The sequence below is a fragment of the Strigops habroptila genome, chromosome 3, assembly GCF_004027225.2.
Source record: "Strigops habroptila isolate Jane chromosome 3, bStrHab1.2.pri, whole genome shotgun sequence".
NCBI lineage: Eukaryota > Metazoa > Chordata > Aves > Psittaciformes > Psittacidae > Strigops > Strigops habroptila.
In genome coordinates, this window is record NC_044279.2 from 14,404,663 (window position 1) to 14,428,346 (window position 23,684).

General features: G+C 38.9%; 1 protein-coding gene across 8 annotated transcripts in view; it reads right to left on the reverse strand.

Moving 5' to 3' along the window:
• Positions 1-1,262: 1,262 nt before the first annotated feature.
• ATXN7L1 (ataxin 7 like 1) overlaps positions 1,263-23,684 on the reverse strand; it is a 114,172-nt gene continuing 91,750 nt past the window's right edge. For all 8 annotated transcript variants that reach the window (XM_030478110.2, XM_030478111.1, XM_030478113.1 and 5 more), the window contains 7 exons: positions 21,377-21,459; positions 20,269-20,525; positions 18,028-18,220; positions 15,484-15,605; positions 11,403-12,357; positions 7,162-7,236; positions 1,263-3,926 (listed from right to left, as the gene is read on the reverse strand). In XM_030478110.2, the coding sequence (XP_030333970.1) occupies positions 3,885-3,926; positions 7,162-7,236; positions 11,403-12,357; positions 15,484-15,605; positions 18,028-18,220; positions 20,269-20,525; positions 21,377-21,459 (1,727 nt within the window). In that variant the 3' untranslated portion in view covers positions 1,263-3,884. The remainder of the gene's footprint in view (positions 3,927-7,161; positions 7,237-11,402; positions 12,358-15,483; positions 15,606-18,027; positions 18,221-20,268; positions 20,526-21,376; positions 21,460-23,684) is intronic.

Below are 23,684 nucleotides of genomic sequence, written 5' to 3' on the forward strand. Positions count from 1 at the left end.
TACAAGCAAAATACTTGTATAACCAAAAAAGGGTGGGGAAACCAAGTCCAAATAGAGAACGGCTTGAGAATCATTCTAACAAACCTGCAAGTGCTAAAAAATTACCCAGATTCATATTTGCAAAACAATTTCAGTGGTCCTTGGCCTTTGCTGGCCATGGGCAATGATGGCTCGCAAGTAATAACTCACGGCTGCAATATTCCATTGGCTTGGCTGTTGCTTCAATTTCTGTCAGCTGCTAGAAATAGCAAAGCACCTTACAAACACAATGTCTCTTCGTGGGGACCACTCTATCAGATATAACTTCAGTGTCTACTGTTGCTCCAGGATGTTTGGGTTTTCTGTACTGGAAAAGATAAACTCAAGATTAACAAAAAAAAGTTTTCAAACTATAGGCAGCTCAGACCAAGGCACAGATTGGACAGTAAAGAGGAAGTTCAGGATTAGCTTTTGTGACAGGCATCAGAACATGCAAGGCATCACACAAAAAGCTTTACCTAGAAGGTAAAGTTTCTTCCTCTGATCACCGTTTCCTGTAACACAGGCCCAGCTTTCCACCTCCCCTGCCAGTTCTCAGTGTGTGCATACAAAAATGCGGTTTGCAGTCCAAATGTCTTGCTTTTCAAAAAGATCATACCATAATTGTGAGCATCTTCCCTGCAGTATGTCCAAGACTGAGTTTCCAGATACTTCATTAAAGGAACATGGAAATATGTATCTTCCCCAGATTTGCAGGAGAGGTTTGCTGCGAGAGAAAGAACTGCAGTCCTCTCTGCAGAGCTCACAAGCCAGTGGACAGTTTGAGTCTCATTGATCTGTAATTGGAACAAGCTTTACACAGAACAGAAATCTTAATGCCTAGATAAAAGTTGCATTTTTAGTATCAACAATGACAAAAAGCCTGGTTTTACATTTGTCCTGCCCACTGAAGTGAGAATTCCTAACTGTAGCAGCTGTAGCCAAGTTAATTTACGCTGATAAGGAATGAGAAAATGCATTCAGCTAAGCAAAAGAATTGAAAAATGATTTATCAGTGCAAAGCCCTTGGCAGCTGATCATCACCCATGTCCTGACATGTAAATACACACATATTTGAGGCAGGAACGCCAGAAATAATCCAGAGCAATTCAGCCCTGTACAGAGTTGGGCAGATCTTTGTGCTACGAGTCAAATTCTCAGTGCTGGCTATCGGCACGGTGTATTTCAGCATATGATACGTACCATTTTCACTCTGCGCAGATAAATAACGACAAACCCGCCTGTTTCTTACAAACATATAAATTATTTTATTTACAAAGCCATGTTAAAAAAAAAAAAAAAAAAAAAAGAAAGCAAAAACCAAAAATACAATCGCTCACTAGAGAATATCTCCAGGCCCGGTGCTGAACCACGGCAGTATCAATCAGATACGTTTGTTCTGGTTTTCCTTTTTTAAACTGTAAGCCATAGAATTTACTATTTACACCTACTTTAGACATTTATTCTGCTTACAATTATCACAAGCATGGAATGAATTCTATTTGATACTGCTAATACATAAAGGTGCAGGACAAAGAATGAAAATACTTAGTGTTACAAAATATGGATTGTAGAAAAGAAATTGGCTGTACAAGTTATGGCATTTTTTTTTTTTCCTTAGAATGATTGGACATGCTTTCTTCAAAAGTCTTCTGGAAAAGGTTCTAAAATCTGTAGTAGGAAAGCACAATATAGCAGGTGCAAATTCATTTCTGTGCAACAACAGTTATTTAATATATCCCATGACTGACCAGCTATGCAAAACCCACAGAGTTTTGTTAAAGTGCCATGGGTCAACAGCATAACAAAATATAAGGTGTAAATAGAAAAATTTCTTTTTTTCTTCTTTTTTTAAAACAATAGTTCACTGAGAATCAGCAATAATAGAATATGCTGTATAAACTATTCTCTACAAAGGTCGATCAGCACTATGTACAATTGTTACATCGATACAAAAGAAGGCATACAAGTTATCCAAGTCGCTTTTTATGGCTGACGGGCCTATGCATTGCGAATGTGTAACAACCAAAGCTTCTGAGCCTCTATTGCTGGAAACAAATCACACGATTTTCAGGCAAATGGGGAAGAAAAAGAACTACCGAGTGAATGCTACGCTAAGAATGCATTATAGGCTGGTCCAGTTTGTCTCCGGTTTTTCCTAATGTTTACTTCCGTTTCACTTTTCAGGCTGAAATTTTTGATCCATAGAATTAAATAATGACTCTCTGACGATGAAAGGACACCGCGGGGTTTTACTTCACACTTAACTCTCCTGAAATGCTGTCAGGTGTAAGCCAGTTGAAAAAACATTTAAGCAGCATTCAAAGGACAGGCTCCATATTCCAGCTTTCCAATTAAAAGATGCATGGATAGAGCTAAAGCTTCCTAAAAACTACAAAATTGCTCCTTCAGTCATTGATTAGCATTATTTCTCAGAAGCAACCACTGAATCTCACAACCACTGTTTTCCCTCAACGACTAGAAATAGCAGTTCATTGATTACAGAGGATGACTTTGATACTGAGATTTTGAAACTCCTGCAGTTTTATAACTCAAAATAAATTAAAGAAAAAAAAAATAATCAACATAGTACTGCTCCTACAACTGAACAAGACAAAAATTGTGCAAAAATAACCAAGATATGTACACATTTTTTTTCAGTCTGAAGAAATGTACAATAAAAACATAATTCAAAGAACATTTTAAAAATATAAACATTGCTTAAACTTTCCTAAGTTTCATACTGTTTCTGAAACTATAGCGGTCAGTTAGCTCTGAAGTATAGCAAAACATAAATTATTACAAAATTAACACTATAAAAATTTATTTTAAGAATATTTCTAAACTTTTTTTTCAAAGGGTCCAACCTTGTTTATAATTGCTTCAACTTTTTTAGTCTTAAAATTTGCCTTAAGCCTTCTTTTTTTAAAAAAGAAAGTAGTAATAATCTCCCTATTTGCAGTCTCTCGCCTTTCCCCCCAAGATGTAAATAAACCAGCATATAAGTGCACTTTTAACACTGTAGAAATAAAAATTAACTCCTCTGTTCTATTGTTCCAGTATTGGCTTCCTGATTAAAAAAATCTCTATTTTATTAAAAAATTATTCAGTAATCCTATAAGAAACACTGTCAGTGCAATTCTATTAATGCAAGCCAATCTGCTCAACTCCTGCCCTTGCAAACCCAAACTGTTCACTGAAGTTATCAAGCGCCGTGACCTCGAGGGTCTACAAATCCCCCGGGATATGGGGATGTTGCATGTTGAGCCCCTGATAACATTAACTACAGTTTGGTGCAAAAATCCGCTCTGCATTGACTGAAGTGTAGGTTCCTTAAGAGCCTCATCCTGGAAGAGGCTGAACACTTAGAATTCCCATTGAAGTTATTAAATGCTGTAGGTACAGAGCACCAGTCAGGATTAGTCCCTAAAGTTGCAGTGCCCCAGCTGTTTGCAAGTTACTAAGAAATGCACTCCATTTTTATCCATAGGACAAGCTTAAATACAGAATTACTGTAATTTTTATTTCATGAAAAAATTTGGAGATCCTTTAAATGAATTCAAATCATGATCTGGATTTCTTTTGTTTTTTGGAATGTCCACTGTGTTCTGGTACGGAAACAAAGGGAGCATTGCAACACTAACAGCTTTAAAAGGCATGAAACATAACCAAGCAGAACGCACAGATCAGTGGCAAATACAAGTGAAAAACTAAACAAATCACTATTACAGTTTTCTGTAAATTTAATTCTCTTTAAAACCACAAATTCATAAAAGGTTAAATCCATCTGCAGGACATAGAAAAGAAAAACCCTGTGGTGTAGGGCTGCTGAGAGCTAGAGATTATAGGCTGGTTCCTTTTCCTTGTCATGGAAGAGTCCTTATTCTACCAGTCCGGTTTGACGTCTTCTAGAAGAGAAACCAGAGCCAGGTTCAAAATCACAGAATGTCTTCCAGCACAGAAAACTTAATAACATCTGCCTCTGACACAACTCAAAGCAGGAATTTATTTCAAGTCTCTGAACTAAATTCCCTCCCTGTTTACTGATTACATTTAAGGAGAGGAACTGCTTTGAATAAACAGCGTATTTCCTTTTGGGACTGCCTGCTTTTAGTTAGCTTTGGTGAATCTCATGTTCATTAACTTGGTGAATCATTACAAATAAAGAGGAGCAATTAAATGGACAGCTCTGAAGAATCTTTTCCTCTACACAGCATGTTTCCATGCACAAGGAATCCCCATACAGCATACACGTTGTCACCTCCCTTAATACAATGATCTAGTTACTCAGTATTTAAAAAACACCACATACTGAGGGGTCTTGAAGTGTTAACACATTCAGGCACCTAAAAGCACTATGAAGACAAAAACACTTGATTAGTTATAAACCTAGAACAAGGATTAAAAACTGGAGAAAACAAGCTTTTAAAAATTTGTCTTAACAGGCACAAATAATTTGACCATAAAACTGCTATTCCCTTAATATTTGTCAAAAATGAAGTAGTTTTTGTAGGGAAAATTAATACTTTTTTAAATTAAAGCAATAATAGTTGGAAAACCAGACACACTTTTATGTATACAAGCCCCTGTTCAGGTCTCAAATAGATGCAGCAACATTCAAATTAGACATGAATTGAGAACAATTTGCCTGAGTTTAATGTGATGTGAGAGAGCAGCCAGCCCCACAGCAGTTATCCTCACACTCCACCAGTCCCCGCAGGAGTACCCCAGCGTACAGCGGGCTTCCACAGATGCAGCAAATGACGGAAAGAAACTACTAGTGTGAGATCAGACCACCACAGGGCACCTGTTATCTCACAACTTAATAATGAGAAACACCCAGTTCTGGGTGGCAGGTGACTTTGGGAGCACTGCTGTGTGTCCGCTCAGGTTGGAAGGTGAGCGGGAAGCTGCCTTTCCTGGTAGGATTGCATGCAGGGGACCACACGTCTGAACAAGGCTCGGTTGATGGCCTACTGCAACTTCCCAAATCCTCATTCTCACCTGGTCACTCAACCCTACGAGGAATTAAGGAGCCCTCTCCCTTCTCTTGTGAACAATAACCTCCTCCCTTCTTACTCTGCCTCTACACCAGCAGACAACCCCAACAGGTTGCCTGACCAGGCAGCACAGTGGAGGCAGGCCAGTAACTCATCTATATGCACATTTAGCTTGATGGCTGCAGTTCTACTTTAAACTGCATTGTTAAAAGTCGGTTATTCTGACTTGTATTCATGAAAACTTGCTTGATTTTCCAGCTCTGAACCCCAGCAGGTAGCAGAGATTGTCTCTGCCTACACACCTCCTGATTATCATGGTTATAACGACACTAACATTAAAAACATCTCAGGTTCCTCCAGTAATGTATTTACTGACACAGCACATACTTGCAGATCCTCTTATTGTTACCTAATTAGTAATGCCTTTTATAAAGAAATATTATAACATGCTTTAAGACTAAAGTTTTATTTTGAGTCTATTCAGTTGCTAGATTGAGATGAAAGCTGTCAACAAAGCAGCTCAGGTTTGTTTTGACAGTGACAAGCATTTATTAGATAGGCAATCATTACTCATGGTTCCAAATACTAAAATCCTGTGTTAGAGTTAGAAAAAAGTTTAATAACACTTAATACATCTTGATGCTTTTTGTATTTGTATTCTGAGCTCCATATTCAGCTACCACACTGACAGAAACATCCTTTGAACAATAAAGAGCTTGGGGGCTTTCAACCAAGCAAACACTTCTATTTTTGATAAAGTCGCAGAAACAGGCAGCCGAAAAGCTCAGCAATAGCCTCTGTTTACAGAAGGCTGCCACAAAATGAATGTTTTGTACTGTTCGGTTTTCCCCATGGGATCTAGGCAACTGATCCCAACAAGCTCTGCTCCTCCTCTAGCATCTATTTTATACTAACACTGGAGCAGGAGGTTAAAGCAAAAGCAGTTTTGCACTTCAGAATAGCTTTATCCCATGGTTGTTACTGGCAGGTGGATGACAGTGTCTCACACAGGAAAATGCTAGTCCCTAGAAGTATGAAGAAACTTGACGCTCTTTTCCCTTCAGAGCAGTTCTTCTATACAGTGCTTTGCATTCAGCACCAAAAGAAAACAATAAATATACTGTTTGGCAGTTCATCTTAAGATGTGACTGATTCAGAGTATTTTTAATGGGGGTACAGTTGTGGGTTATCATTACTACAACCATTACTATTCTTTCATTGTGTCTACACAGCAGAAACTAAGGAGCACATTTGGAACAGCTACTCCTGTATAATTCAGCCAGAATACAGAACAGAATTCTAAAATACTGACTGGTCGTAGAGCAAAACCCTCTGGAACTGCTGTTCGCTTGTGACTACACCCTGCTGAGGTGTGAAACCTTTTCATACCAAGGATCTTGATAACAAATTCTTGATAAAATACTCAACTTGGAGAGTCAAACAGTAGGGGCCATATTAAGAAACTAAACTCATCTATCGGTCCTGCAGCGAGATGAGGGCTGGATCACAGGGCAAACACCTGTCCTCACAAAAAGCTGAGTTACAGAGTTCCTTACCTTTACCTGACTCGTAGTCAATGTGATAAACGGCTATAGTGGGAGTTCTAAGGCTTTCTCACTGTCAGAGAACAACTCAGATTATGCTTAGCATAGTTATGCTTTCAGATTAGTTTCTCTGAATAGCCAAGTGCCCTGTCTTCTCTGTCCTGCTTCTGCCCTCCCTGCTGCTTTCACTTGTGGCCTATTTTTAAATGCTGTCCCTCCTGTGCCAGTGTGGGGACTCTGCTGTGCCATCTCGCTCAGCAGGGGAGGCTGGACAGAAAACCCACATCCGTCTAAGCTCGATCCTGTGCAGAGAGTGCTGCTGCTGCTCAGTTTGTATCATCAAAGCAACAGCCAGCAAGCAGCACATAAGCCAACCTGAGGCATATTACAGGTAAAAAACAAGCAGAAAACTTGTTATTCATAAATCTTGGAGGGGAAAATAGCTGGAAAAAAAATTATGTGAGAGGAGAAATCTAATATCAGTTCACAGGAAGACAGCTTCTATAAGGAACTGTATTCATAAAGAAATGGTATTTTAAGGTTTTACAGTTAAAGTATTTCAAAACCGCTTACAGACACTTTTTTTTAAAGCAACTTACTTGTCTGTTGTGTACAGGGTTTGATGTACTCGAAGGACTGGACTGTGACAAAGCTACACTGCTATTTTTTCCAATCTGAAAGACATTAATTGAGCAGTATTGAGAGGCATATTTGTCAGTTGAATGCAGATGCTGGTAATGGCTTTCCCTTTCCTGTGTAAAGTGGCACTAATTGCTTCGCATTTCGAACACAGGTATTTTGCTATGGCAAAAGATACACTTCAGATAGAATGATAATTATCTCTCAGAGCCTGTATACTTCAAATAAACTCTCAAAAGGCACATAAATACTATTACAGGTCAGAAAACAAGGTAAGAAACAGTTACCTAGGGAATATAGACTGCAAAGCCACGCCTCGCTAGATTGAAATACTAGTTTGTCTAGTTGCCGGAGTCACTTAGTGCAGCTGGTCAGCCACTGTCAGAGCACAGAGTGCTCACCCTCACGGGCTCCTCCCCAGGGACCTTCCCTGCTCCTGCGGAGTTTAAAGCAAGAGGCCAAGCACCACAGCATGCCTTAAGGTATTTCTTCCTTATAGAGTCTTCATTTATTTATTATTATTGCTCAATAATGCAAATATTAACCAGAAGAATCAAACTCCAGAGATTTACATTTGCAATTTTATGAATTTACTGCATCAGAGAATTTCTTTGGGAATGAGTGCAAACTGACACTACACATACATACATTTTGAAATTACTTAGTTAAAACATTGCAATACTCAATCTGCATATTTCAATGCTTGAGACGTTACAGCACTCTGCAAGAGCAGTCTGCCTGAGGTTTCTCTACAACGACCCATACACATAGCGTAGGCATTTCTGTGGGCGATACAAAAGGGGAGCCAGCTGTTGAGCCAGATAAATAGTTCCTCAGGGGTTATAAGGCTGATAAAAATGAACCATGGACACCTGCCTGGAGTTTGAATAGTTATTCACAAGGTCAATGGACTTCAAGTAACATCAACTTTAACCATTTGGTGGAGATGTAGCAAGGGCCTGTCTTCTGAACAGTGAAAAATGCAGTTGCAGGTTTCTCACTGAATAGACTGGACTGTGGCACTGCCTGGTGGGAACTGATGTTCACCAACATCAGCCTTCTCCTTCCCTTCTGCAACATCTTTTGTTATTTTGCCATCTCACACATATATGAAAGGCAGTCTTTGTCTCCCTCTCTGTATCAGCCCTTTCTCACACTGTGACTGTTTAGAACTGTGTTCTCTCTTCACATGCTACCCAGAAGTGTTTAAAGTTTTCATTTACAGCCAATTCTAAGGCAGCTCCCGAGGTGCACAAAGAGTAAAAGAGTGGGCCTCTGCCTGTCCTGTTCCCTTTAGCTTGCTGTTTTGCATGCCACAGCTGTTCTCTAGGTAGTAATGTGCTTTTCCTCAGTATACAAATATTGACTAAAGATACACAACCTTGTAGAATCTTTCCTAGCCATTCAGAACGTTATGACACAACCGCAAACCTTTCTTCTCTACATCTACCATTAGAACCACCCATAAAACCTTTCTGTAATAAAATACGCATCCATCTTTTAAAAGGAAAAACAGCCACTAGGAAATTGACTTGCTGAGATCCTAGAATAGTGAGGGGGGATATTCAACCTCTTTAGGCTTTTCTTCATGCAGTGCTGCTACGACTAACAGCCTGACTCTGGGCATAGGACAATGCAGGGAGCAGCACAGCTTGCAGCACTGGGGTTGGCTCGGAGCGGCTTTACCGTCCCATCTTCATTCAGGGCTGGCAGGGCAGTGCTCCAGACAGGAGGGCGATTCAGGCAGACTGAACAGTTACAGCACTCCGTGAAAATAAGAATGATTCCCAGTCATGTTGGGTCTTTAATGATGGGAACACCATTTTAAACGGACTGGGGTGAGGCCAAGGCTCAAATCCTTTTCTTTTTTTCCTCTTTTAAAAATAAAGTATGCTTCAAAACTCAACTGTTAACACTTACAGTTATTATCTACCCAGGCCAGACTCGAATTAAATTAGAAAAAACCCCCAACTGAGCTTATCACCAGTCACTTGATCTTTTTCCTGTGTTCTTAGTCTCTTAGTTTAATTTGCCCTATTACATCAGGGAACAGGAGCAAGATTTTAAGTAATGCTGATTTTTTTGGTGGAATTTTTACTTTCTAGAACACCGCAAGTCAAAACAGCACAGCTTAAAAGTGATTTCAAGTATTGTATTCTCCAAAACTTTAATATTCGCTTGTAGAGTATGGAATATTATTTGTCCCGTATGCTTAAGTGGGTACAAATTTCATTTATTTAGAGCATAAATAAACAGTAGGAAATGTATATTTTGTATCACATACAATTCTGTATCCTTGTCACAGAGACAATTAGCTGCCAGCCAGACACCTGAAACAATCAACTCTGCTTTATCTCATCTTTTTGATTACTAATGTAGCTCCAAAGACCAGCAGTGTAAGAAGAAAGTGTGACCAACTTTCACAAACATATACACATGTATGTATATATATGTGTATGCACCTGTACATGTATGGAAAAACAGGTTTAAAAATCTGCATTTCATTACACATTGCATATATTTAAGCTTTTACTTAAGGGAAAAAATATTAGTGTGAATTACATATTTACAGATATTCAGGAAAGACCTCTGACCGATTCTCTGAGGTTTATTTACTTCTATTACTGTGCAACCTGCTGAAAGACACCACAAACTGGAACAGGAATGTCCCACAGGAACAGACTGAATCACTAGGGGAGCCAGAATCTCATGCATGTATCTGTAAGGCTTCGTCAGACGGCTCTAGTTACAGATGCAGTCTGTGTACTGTGAAAAGACGACACAATCCATTTCCTACTACCCATGTTTGTACCAAAGTAACCATTTGTACTTACTTTTTCTTCCCACTTGAGATCATGTATCTCAGGGCAATTTAATCTTTTTGGGCCCACACGTATTTCAAAAATCAGATGTGTGACACAACGGAAAGCTTACAGCATCCTCCACTGACTGCAGTGACTTAGAGATCAGTTCTCATTGCAGGACACATTTAAAGGGCTTAAAACAGAAAGACAACGCCACTATCCATTTTTAAAAGCCAAACAAGTCATCTCAGTTGCACCTCTACTGGAAGTTGGAAAGACAAAATACACTTGCTAAGCCATTCTCTGAGACCTTCATTCTGTCTGCTGTACCAGCTTTAGAATTCATTTATCCCCCTCTGCCACTCCCATTTCTGTCTGCTATTACCTATGGATTCCTCTGCTCAAGATCTTACCCTCTCCACTTCCAAATTCCATTTTATATGCAACATCCTTAGGAAATGAGAGTTTCACAAACAAACAAACGAAGTCTTCCTAAGCTCCCTTCTCTGGATTTTCTAAGGTATTTTCTAAGGTTTTGTCTTCCAGATGCCTGGGCCAAGCTGTGTTTTCTGTGCACTGCACACCACTGGACACAGCAGCAGAACAAACAGAAGATCATTATAAAGATCATATTGGCAGTTCTTCCACTAAATTTTACTTCACATACACTTTTGTCCTTATATAGCATCACCAAAAGAGCAGTCAAAGCTCTATTGCTAGTGACAGCGAAGTACTAACGTGCAACCTTATCTGCTGCATTGACTTCAATATTCTGAACGCAGGCACACTAAGAAAGATAACCAAATGTCCACTAAAGGTCATCTTGGTTAAGATCTTAATTTCTTCACGTTTCCTGTTTCAAACAGGAAACAGCGCCTGAGGTCCGGCACCTCAAACCCTCTCCAGGGCAAAGGTAGATGTAAGCCTTACACATCAGAGCAACGAGGAGACTTGTGTAACATTAAGAAATGAATCAGCCACAAGTTTGGGAAAAAAAGAAACAAACAGAAATGCTGACTCTTATCTTCCTGTTTTAATGACACCATTTATTTCAGAGATGAGAATTAAGGTAAAAAAATTAATCTCTAAAAATTCTTTATCCATTCTGGACATTCCATTTTACTTTCAGAGATACAAATGGCTACTTTATTAATTGAATAAAAAAATCTCAATAAAATATTTAAGAAAGTAGATATATATATACTTTTTTTAAAACTCTAAAAACATCTTTCTCTGATTGGTACAAAACAAATACAAATATGTTCCTGTATTAAGCTAGAAAGTAAGTTGTGTGATGGAAACCAATCTGAAGCAAACATAGTATTTTCTTTTCAGAGTGCATGAAATATTTCAAATCAGACATGACCTGCAAAAAAATAACTGGAAGAGTCCCTTACCTGCCGAGAGATGGAGCTGCTTGTAGGATCTGGCACCGCAGAAATAAGGTTGGCAGTGCTCTTTCTATGAACACTATTCATACCAGGCATTTTAGTGATTTTACAGGCTTTGCTACTAGAACTAGAGTTTTTACGTTTTTTTCCTTCTGATTTGTCAAAAGAAAGGGGTAGAGAAGACACTGCGTTATGTGCTCCCAGGGAGTGGTCCCCTGAGTGGTGCACAAGAGAAGATACAGACAGATTAGAAGAGTCAATACTGCTTACTACCATGCTCATATGTTTCACTGAGTCTGTTGAACTACTTGATAATGAAGTCCGTCCTGAGGGCTCCGATTTGGCACTGAGTGGGCTTGTTCCGTTATTTGTATTGTGCACAGACATACTGTTATAGGAGGATGTAGCCTGATAGGAGTTCAAAGTCGAACTGGGGTTCAGGACACAGTTCTTTTTGTGGGACCCTGAAAATGAAGACGAGGAAGATGTCTGCAAAGATAACGAGGACGATGATGACGATGATGACGATGACTGCGGCTTTTTCTTTTTGTTACTTGAAGACTCATCACCCCGAGATGACAGGTCTTTCACTTTTGAGGATTTGCTGGTTTTTGTTTTGGATGGCTTGTGGGATGGGGAAGGGATGACTGCTGGCACTGGTGACACAGCTGATGGCGCCTTGAAAGTTGAGTCCATGATACTTAGGCTTGCAGCCATGTGAGGAAAAGCTGTAGTGTGTGACATAATGGAATTCGTATCCGACGTTGTCACAAAGGCTGCGTTTGATAACATGGCTGATGTCATTATGTAAGAAGAAGAAGTGATTCTGGAACTGATAGGTGTTGAAGGAATATACACCGCACTGGGGGTGCTGAAAGGCTGTAAGACTGACGCTGGAAAAGGAGTGGAGACATGTGCTGCTGGAGAAGGCATGGGACTATCTGCCGCAGGAGGAATTTTCCTAAATAGAGAAGGGGGATGGGGAGGGGAAAAGAGAAAAAAGAAGAAGACATTTAGATACCTAAAAAATTCCATCTGAACAATGCAGATACAAAACAACTTCTGGGAAGGACCAACTTATTAAAAAAGGCAAACCTAGACCATTCCAATTTTGATTCCTATTCTACCAATTACATATATTTTCAAATTCACCATTCAAAATTAGCTTTGCATTCTACAGCTTAAAAATGCTTTTGCTTGTGATTTTTCCTCCTTTTTTAACTTGCAATTCCATTATGAGGTTTCCTTGGGATTTAATACAAACGACAAACCCCAAACTACATGTGTTTTAATATTGTAAAGATTCAGGAAAGCTGGATTGTGAAGTATATGTTCCTAAAAATTAATTTTGAAATGGGGCACATTAAATCTGTGAAGGCAGCAGAGACCTAACAGAGGATGATTAGATAAAGAACTATGCAGCGTAATTCTTCCTATAAAATTCTGTCATGGCACATGAGTCCTAAACTGTGTAACTCAGTTAAACCATAACTGAGCTCCACTTCAGCACAAGTGCCCCACGCAGCATTTACGTGCATAGTGTTGCAATTTAATCACTTTATTACAAATTTAATTTCCTTTTTTCCTCTCCTGTTTTACCAAACAAATAATGCAAATAAAATGCCTGATGGTGGGCTCTATAAATATCCTAGGCACTCTGTTTCACTCATTGCGTGTTTTGTTTGAAAGTTCAAGTTATGGAACTGTTTCCATATCAACCTAAACTCACAGGTTAGATTTGATGAGGGTAGTAAATGAGCCAGTTCCGGGGGGTTATGAAGCACTTAATCACTGAGCTTAAACAGGAAAGCTCATCCCTTTTCAGATGCAGTGGTATTCCCAACAGCTCATTTGGGAACTGGTTAGATGGGATTAGCTAGGTAAGTTACTGATTAATTTCACTGCTATTGAAAAATTGACAAATTATTAAACAAGGCTTGATAAGATTTATAACTAGTTGAGTACTATTCTGAGAATAAAATCTAATAATATTTCCTGTGAAATTAGTAGAATGTATTCAAATTCCTTTCTGCTCAGCCATCATCATCTATTATTTTATCTAGTTCAGTGTTAACAAAGAATCAGACTTCCATAATGTCTCTTGGAAAATTATGTGAGATTTTCTCATTATTTAGAATACAATTTAATTCACAGTTTAATCCTCTTTTTCTTTGTTAAGAAGCTGTACATCACCATAACTCTGCCCTTGTTATCCTCACTACTGACACCTTTTTAGTTTTTAAAAGCTTACTCTTGCCCTCAAAGAAGTATGATAAAAGAGCAGCACTGGGTGTGCTGTTTTATCATAAATCAAATCCTAATTACAAGTGTTCTTTCCTGGTATTCCTCCTTTGGAGACTCTCAGACGGAACACAGTTTATGGCACAATTACATAAGGGATTACATACAGACCATGTGCCAGAAATGAGGAGGTCCTATTGCCTGCAACTTGCTATGTGAACAGAGCTGCTTCTCAGATCCATTCCTCAGTTTATTTTTAAGGAAGGGCTGATAATTCTTACCCACCTTTGTAAAGTACTTTGAGAACTAGGGACAAAAAGTACTTTGTAAATGTTATTATCACTCTCAAAACACGGCCTGGTATCCCTGTACCTGTAGCTCCAACTACAGAGCTGCACAGGCACCAGTTATGAAACAGCTTTACCCATACTCCTGCTTCGGGAATACAGGAAAAAATTAGTCTAGAGGAGGGTTGAGGACAATAGAAGAATACAAAAGGGGTTAAGCACTGTGAGCTTCCTGTGTTACACAGACAAGTAAGTACAGATGGAATTCATTAAAATATTAGAGATTACATAAACAGCTAGAATTTGGGAAAACATTTATAATTGGATTTAGTGGGAGCAGGATGAGGCCTGTTTATTTCTTGCATCATGTAACTACTACAGGGGTTATTTTTGGTTTTCGTGATAGTAGTGGTACTAGTGACACGTTTTGTTTGTCCTGACAAACAAAGACAATAGATAACAAGTTTTAACCTTCTTATTTAAGAAAACTAAGTAGTTTTATTTGTGGAAGGTGACAGACACTAGTTAACAGCCAAATTTACAAAGTAGAAGAGAGGAACCCCCTTTGCAGATGGAGCATGATCTGTCCCTAAACAGACATGACACTGGCCCTTTTATGGCAAACCCAACCATTTCCAAACTATGTCTCCCAGCACAGTAGCACTGTTATCATCAAGTTACCAGGTTAGTCAGACAAGCCAAGCTTTAGTGTTTCAAAAATACATTTAAATAAAAGTCAAACCTTGTTTATCTAATGGCTGCCATCCAATGAATATAACACAGTCCTGATAATAGACAGTGACATGAAACACTGCACTTTAGTGTCATTACATTGGAAGAAGTATGCATATGCTGTAGCAGAATACCCCCAAAAAAATCAATCCTACCTGCAGATGGCATAAGCTTTTCAAATAGATATTTTTAAAAAAAGAATTACACAGTTTTTAGAAGTGCAGTCTATTTTCATGCACCTGTGCAGCCAAAGCCTATAGTGCTTGGAACTTGCACACATAACATAGAGGGGCTTCAACAGTGAGTAATAATCAGAACTTTGAGACCCCAGGGCCAGTAAGGACACTATGGACTAAAAAATTATCACATTCCACCTTACGCCCAGGCAAGTGTGTACTGAGTTCCTGAGCTTACAACACATGAGTCTTAAAGAGCAAAGTCTGAGTGGGTGATAGGAGCGCAGGATACAGGTATAGAAGTCTAGGCAAATCTAACCTGTGTATTATAAAATTATGTGATATCAAAACATATCTCCAAACCCAGAAAACACTGAGTTTTAATGCTTTAATGTTAACTACTGAATTATTTCTCCCCAGATTCAGAGGGACTAAAAAAAAGTGCTAAATCTGGTGTAAATTTATATCAGAATAGGAGATTGTTTGGTTGTGCTTGGGTATTCATTAGAGAGAAAAGAAAATCTGTATTCGTATTACTGCTATGCCTTAATACAGAGGCATCTACAAACGCTTCCCATGGAGTGTTTAATTTAGAAGTTTTACAGAATTAAAAATGTTAAACTACCCACCAAGTGTAAAACCCCCACTTACTTCCACATCTGTGAGTTCAAGTGTTTTTCTACCATAGAGTTTAGTGCGAATCGAAAATGGTCCCATCTTCTGTCAAAGACATAGTACCCTCTTCCCATTAAGCGACTGCCGTACGAACAAAACTGAAAGAAAAGATATTTCAACATTGTTTAAAAGATATATATCAACATTATGAAATAATTATCATTTACAGATTAAGGAACACCCTTGTAGTTTGTACGTGCATATAAAATGCCTTTAGTAAGGTGTTTTTCACTATCTACAGCATAAATACTTATTGCATGATATATGAAATACATGCACAATGTTTCAGCTTAAGTACACTTCATATTTCACTAACAAGTCAGTTTACTATCAGGTACATATGTGCAACAGGAAAAGAATATAAATACTGAGGTAATGTTAAGAATCAGTTCTGCTTACTAATACTCTACTGCCTCTGAAAGACAGTTTCACCATTCTGTGCACATCAAATCTCATAATTGTATAACAGGAATAAAAATATAACTGAAGAGGAAAAAGGTGCAACAAGAGTGTCTTTAATATCTACTTAATAAATAAACAAACCAGTGACAGGTTAGTAGAAACGCAACTACGCATGGCACCTGCGCTACAACAGAACTGTGGGTACCCTCTCCACAGTGTATGAAAATCATCTGGAGGAATAGTAAATACTTTAAGAATTCTGCAGAGCTCAGGCATATTTGCTGTACTTCCTCTGGAGAACTTCCTGAAAAGTCCTACTCCACTCCACTGAAATGGGATTATCAGGAATCTAACCCTTCTTCAGTTCAGTCTTACTGATTTCACATTACACAGAGAACTGCCGCAACACGTGTTTGTGGGAGACAAACCTGTTATAAATCATCCTCAGAAAACAAGACAACACCCCACCATGCAGGGACCAAGTCCCCAGGTTCTGGCTGAGAGCAGAAGCCACTGATGCAGTAGAACATCATCTGCTTGCAGTACCTTCAGCTTAGTGGACAGTGAGTAGTGACTCCCTGTTTATCTTACATCTGTTTCATGACAAGGTTAAACAGGTTAATTAAAACCACCACCTAAGTTGATAAAGTAGTCTCACCTCGCAGTGACACAGATCAGCTACCACTAAGAGGTAGAATAAGAAGCTACTGCCTTTTCCCCATCAATTACTACCACCTAGCTGGGAGAGGGACTTCGTAAGGAAAACAGCGCACTTCAATATGACATGTAGCAAGTTAGCAGAAGCTTGTGCTGAAGGCGATTTACACCATCTTTTCTGACTTGCTGTTGATGTGGACTAAGAACAGCTGCACTACCAGTAACTGCTTCAGCTGGGAGGTGCTGAGATCTCAAAGTACAGGTGAGTCAGTGGGATTTGCCTTGAAACAGAACAAGGATCCTAAACCAGAATGGCCATTGACAGCCAGGCCTCACTGACGATGCCTGTACAAGACTGTTCATTTGTGAAGACACACACGCTGTGAGGCTTTAGTTTTTAATTCATAGAAAAGCAGTTAGCAAAACCAAAGTAGAATACAAGAGTACCAAGGAAGCAGGAGGTTCCTGCATATCACAGTATTATATGGACTATAAAAATTCTTCTTTTCTGGGTAAGAACCAAATACAGAATTTCATCTGACAGTCATTTTATGTTCAGCTCATACTGTTTCCTGGTGTCTGACAACAAGTTCTCCTTTGCTCTATGGAATACAGACAATGCTACAGTTATCACAGTGTTTGTTTTATTCTGCATATCATATGGAAAACACGTAAGGGAAGTCATCATTAATTTCATTCCTTGGCTCAGTTTTGATGAGAACCAACTGCTTAGAAGTTCAAGAGTTCTCCCATTCCCTCTTGGTTTGTACAGTGTAAACAAGTTCACACTGCAGAGATAATGCCACAAGGCAGCTCTTACTACTCACCATGAAATTTCTCACCAACATGAGAGAAAGACAAAAACAGCCGCCAGAGAAGCACATACTTGAGCCACCACCAAAGCAGACGGGCTATGCCGTACTCTAGACTTTCCATTTTCAGATGAATGAAGCAATAGCTGCTAAGTCCACACACACTCACATAAATGATATTTAATTACTGATTCAAACCAGATGACAAAAATTAGTGAAGCACTATAATAGCCCTTCGCTGACATATGATTTTCAGAGCTGTAACCAATTGCAAGGTACAGTTTCATAAGAACTATGACTACAAAGAGATTATCTGGTCATGTCACATTGAAAACAGTGCAACTTTCCTCACTTGAGCAGAATTGCACACGAGTTGCAGTCTACTAAGAGGAAAATCTAAAACTATAGAGCTTGTGATTTTCTGATGTTCATCTTGTTCTACAACCTCTTTGTCACATGCACTAACCAGTCTTTTCCTCCTACCTTATCCCATCCATACAATTTTCTGTTAAATGTATTTGATTTCTTTAGAACACAGTTTTCAGAGTGTAAGGTCCTCATTCCTTACATTTTTACTAAATTACTTCTTTTTCTCCCTTCTCTAACCACACAAGAATTACGGCAAGGCATGCCAGAGACAGACACATACCCCAAGAGGTCTGGGATGGTGTCCAGAAAAATGACAGTCTAATTTCTCAGATTCTTCAGCTCCATCCGCTTCTCCTTCATCACTGGACAATCTGCTTGTTAAATCTCCTCCCATGGAAGGCAGTGGCAGTTCTGGTACGTACCCACTGTGGTTTGAAGAACTGTTGCTGTTTATGCTATTTGCAGATGACGGTCTAGAAGGAGAATATACATTTAAGCCATCAGTGCTCAAAGGCTCTGCAAAACTGCCTGCCAGAGTCAAGCATCAAAGTAAATTACACCAGAAATGATCACATACAAAAGGACAGTAAAAGATACAGAATAGCTGACATTTGGTCTTATCAGAAATGTATCACGGATTATCACCCAGTTAATGTTAGCAAAAGCACCTCTGTATTGCCTGAAATTTTAAATTTGCCTCTTACAACATGTAGGTTTTCTTTATCTTTGTCTAAAATCCATAAGAACAAAGTGGGAATGCCTTCACACCACAGGGCATGATGTTGCCTTGCCTTTCAAAAGCAGCTTGGAAACAAATTAGATTAGAAGTGGGGGTGGAAAAGGATTCTCAGTTACAGTCTGTACAACCAAGTATGTATGTGGACCTCTGAGGCTGGAAGAGATGTCTGGGTTGAGCAAAATCTGATCTTCTTCAATCTCATGAATTAATGCTATCAGGACACAGCAGTCACTAAGACTGTGGACAGGTGCCCTCTTCTGAACTGAGCAGGGATTGCTCACCAATGCCCATCAGCTGGAAATAACTGCTGCAGTTGCTGTTGCACAGGATAGATCGTGTGAGTGCTCCTTAGCCTTTGGGAAAAGTCATCGAGGTCAAGCCAAGTCACCACCAGGGAAACAGCAAGCTTTGCCTCAGCAGAGCAGGGAGCACTCACACCACCTCTTCCCACAGCAGAGCTGTAGCCTTGCTGGCTCCCAGCAGAGAGGTAGCAAGGCTTTCCTCTGGCACGGGGCTTGGAAAACCAGACAGGACAGAACAGGGGCACTGCAGCAGAAACGCAAGTGTAGATTGTACAAACATAATGTATGACAGTTTAAATCCTCCTCACCTACTACTACTTTTGCAATGTCTTCAGCTGACTCTCACTCAATTGCATTTCACTTTTGCTTCTTTCACTGTAACACCTACTAAAAACACCTGCCTGTCCCTCCGTGCTCCTCTCTATGTAAGGACTGTGTAAGGTCATTCCTTCTCCAAGAATTATGCAGATTTCTCAGCAATTTATCTGTGGGTATTCTTTTGTTGTCCTTTCATTCATACCCTGTAAGACCCACCTCTGCCACTGTATGAATAAAATTTCATTATTGCTTGATGAACACACAGAAAACACTGGAAATGCTGTCTCTATAAGACTTGAGATAGCGAATACAACAAATAACTCTTTGAAATAGAGACTATCTTAGTACAAAAGCCCCCAAATGGGCACCCGATCTTGACCAAAGTTTCTGCAAGAAAAGAAATGTGAAACATGATAAATATGAACAAAACCAACTAGTTTATCTCTATTTGCTCCAGCCAAAGCTAGTACCAAAAAACCCCCAAATGGGAAGTTTACCAGAGGATAATTAGAATTCCAATTAGATCCAATACCTCACACTAGTTTTTCTAAAAGGATGTCTTTGCATTGTCTTTCTGAAGATTTTTTTTCTCCATTCTAAGAAAAATTTTCAAAAAGAGGAAAGACAAGAGGAAAGACATGCTACAGACAGTTTCAAATCAACAGCTTTAAGAACTAGCTGCTTACATTGTCATTTACACTAAATTATACCCTTTTTCACAAGACATTCCACTGATGTAACTGGTGAAGTATTTGCAGAGAAATAGTCTACATAAACGTGCAGACATTCCCCAATGACACCTACCCTGACTCATGTAAATAGACTCTTATTCCCAAACATGCCAGAATGACTTGAATGTGACTTTTCCTAATTATTGCTGACCATTTTAGCCAAAAAATTCAGTTAGTCTGAGATTCTGAGTCTAGGGTGGACATTACTCCTTACATTATTCGCAATCAGACCACAGGCTATCATGGACAGATTTAGGTTTATATAAGCATGGTCTATCTTCTACTGCTAGCAGAAGCTCTTATATTAATATGTTTTATCATGCAACAGTCTAAAGAAGTAATGAATGCTTATAAAATGAGCTGTACGAAAGACCAAGACATTTCTTACAACACCTTCAGAATGCAACATTCCACACTAGAGAATTGCTTACCTTGGAAGTACAGAATTTGGTGGTCTAGATTTTGCAGGAGATGTTACTTTAGATTCTTGCCCAGAGTTCACTGAACATCCTGACAGAGAGTCTTGTGCTGGTGTGGGCTGGCTCTGATAGCTTTCCCTTGCAGATGGTGGATGCTCTTTGTCTTTTGCAACTTCTTTTTCCCTGGATCGAGCTTTGTGTTCAGCTAGAAGGATGTCAAACTGTTTTTTACGGCCTGGAACTGCTCGTCGATGATTAAGTGAATGAGTCTAAAAATAGGGTGGTTAAAAAGCATTTGTGTGTGCATGACATTGTTTATGAGTCCTCTATACTTCCGATACACCACAACTCTAAAAGATAAAATCTACTTCAAACAACTTTAGCCACAGTTATGGAAATAAAGCTGTTATTCCACATTATCTTTGAGAATTTATGAAGTCATTCTTAAGAAATGCCAACATCAAGGCTAAAATTACTTCTTGCAACCATTTTTGTATAATTGACTTCCCTTTTCCAAGACAGAAAATATAATTCCAATAACTTTAGAACCTTAAGAAGTAACATCACTGTAGCTCTTAACTTACAATGAAAAACTGATCTCATTGGATTGAAAAAACATGAATACACTTTTAAAGTGAATTTAACTGATCACCTCTACTGACAGGCAGCATAGACACATACAAATATTCATTATAATATGTCTTACACTGCTGCTACTTTTTAACATCAGACTTATTACTATCATAAGGGCAGCCTCCAAGTAATTTGTAATACAAAAATGTTATTTTTTTTTACTAAAACCTGGCTGTACTTCAACATTGTTGCACACATGAACCAAAAAAAGGAGCATTTAAAGTTAATACTTGTGCTTCTACATGACACATTAATGCTTTCTGCATAACAAAATGACAAGAAAAAAAATCTTTTTAGAAATATCAGTGGAATAATGCAGATGCTCTGATTCAAAGAAACAGAATTACTCAAAAGAATTACCTGAAGACAGCGTCTGAATACCATACCCATTGTCTGTAAGACAGGAGCAGGTATGACCTCTCAAACTACTGTGGTAGAATTTAAACTATAACAAAGCATCTGATATTTTATCTTCTAAGAAAAATACCTTGCAGGTGAGTGATCTTGTGCAAGGTTTCTTTGTTTCAGGATCCAGTACTCCACAGTGTTTATTTGGGTCAAATTCTCTTTCTGTTTGATGGGAGGTGAGTAGAAAAAGGAGAGAAAAAAAAAAAAAGAGGTTACAGAAATTTTAACGAGAGTAGCTATAATTTTTGCCTGATAAACTTAATTCAACCAGGCTCAACCTGAACCATTCATCTCCATCCCAGCACCCAACAATAGTGCCACATCCATCGCTCTTACAGTTGTGTATTTTTTGCCCTTATGTGTTTCAAACTATTTAGAGCAGGATTTCAGTCACAAGACTTGTCAGAAATAAGTGGGCTTACTGGGCTGTGCTCTGCAGAGTGGCTCAAACACAGGACCTAGCCAAACACCCGTGAATTCAATTCCCCCTCTGATGCTGGCTGCCCCTGAGGCCATGAAATACAGCGTCTGCAAATCCAGCTTCTCAGTTTGTCTGAGACACACAGAGGATAAATATCACAAGTGCTTTCACCAACATTTCTTTGACATACTCAGAACTCTAAAAAACAACCCATGGTGTCTCAAAAGTAAACGCAAGATTACTAGTGGCATTTTGAAAACAAAACTTATCTGAATCCGTTCCCTAAATCTGTGTAAAAATAACGTGTATGTGTTAGGTCTTATTTCCCTAAGTGGAGGGAGAGATGGAGTTTATAATTTGCAGAGATTATGAAAAAAGGCATGTACAGCAGTTCCACTTATGATTAACATTAAAAATTCACTAATATTTAATAGGCTGTATTTGCATGTCTCATTTTCATTAATATTTTAGTATTTATATCCTACAGATAGCATCACCTCCTTTAGGTCATGTTAATATAATTTTAGTGTTTGCACTATAGAGCTGTAACAAAACTATGGACTTAGACTTTGTAGTTTATGCCACCAAAAAAAAAAAAAAAACAAACTATCATTATCTTTAAATACCTTGACATGGTATGTTTTAATTGGCAGCCTGGTTTGCTTTTGTTTGATAGTGGAATATCAACTATTTGCCAAAGCCTATCTTAACTATACAGAGGTGTTATATTCAGATACAATAAACCCCCTGTCTCAAATGCAACGTTTAATTTGAGGATCTAAAAATTCTTTATAAACAAACAAATGGGAGCTAAGAGGAAGAGGCAATTCACAGCTATGCTGCAATGTTATGACAGCACCACAGCAAGCAGAACAGCTGGAAGAAGAAACATGAGGCCAAGCAGCCTACGTTAGACAACAACTGTCATGCAGGTGCCACAGTTACTAGCAGTTTCTAGTTTCTGCTATGTGGACTTAAAAACAACAAAGCAAACTTGAAATGGTTCTGTTATCAACCTATTAGCGGAGACCTACCAAAAACTGAGCCTGGAAAAAACAGTTTGCACTGGTTTTTTGATGAAGGGACCGAAATCTGTCGCAAGTACTTGCACTTTCTGTGGCCTTTACGGCACAACAGAAACAGAGAAGTAGCTGTGTATGACTAAATGCAACAAACATTATTTTCCACTTAATGAATGAAAATACATGTTCATGAACCAAAGGAGTTAATTACTCCTGGGTTTTGAGTGTATAGTGTTCCTTCTTATCACAGTTTCCTGAATCACCCATCTAATAACCTTCAGCGCAAATGAAAAACCACCACATAGACCATATAGGTTATAAACATGCCCTCAAATGAAAAATCCTGAGGGTAACTGTAAGGCTGTGGAACATGTTCTGAAAGCCACCAAGCCAGGACTGTTTTGGACCAAAAGGGAAATGTACTTCAGAAATCAGAAGTGCTCCTTTGGGAGCATCCATCCAGATTGCTACTTGTCAGTAAGAGTGTTCCACCCAAGCGAGACTTGCAGGACTGATCACAGCAAAGCCACTTGTCAGGAAAACATTCCAAGGTAAAAACAACATAGGGAGCTATAGTCAGGAAAAGTGGAAGCCTCTGCCATCTACCAAACAACAAGATCACACACCTTCCCTGAGGAACAGAAAATACTGAACAGGGAAACACTTTTCCTGCCTGAAATGTGTATGGCTGTTCCAGAGAAACCATGAACATCTAATTGGCAGCTGCAGACATGCCTGGTTTGGGCAACACATGAAACGAAGATTTTCACCTTCTTATCAATAACAAAATGCAGCCTCTGCCTACCACTGTATTAGGAATGTGTAGTGTGAGAACTCCAAGACTCCTGCGCACAGCACACCAAACACTATGTTTGGTGGACAAAGTAGAGCATTCTTTATCACCTCACCGAAAGGAAAGGGCCCAAACTGAACTGCCTCAAACT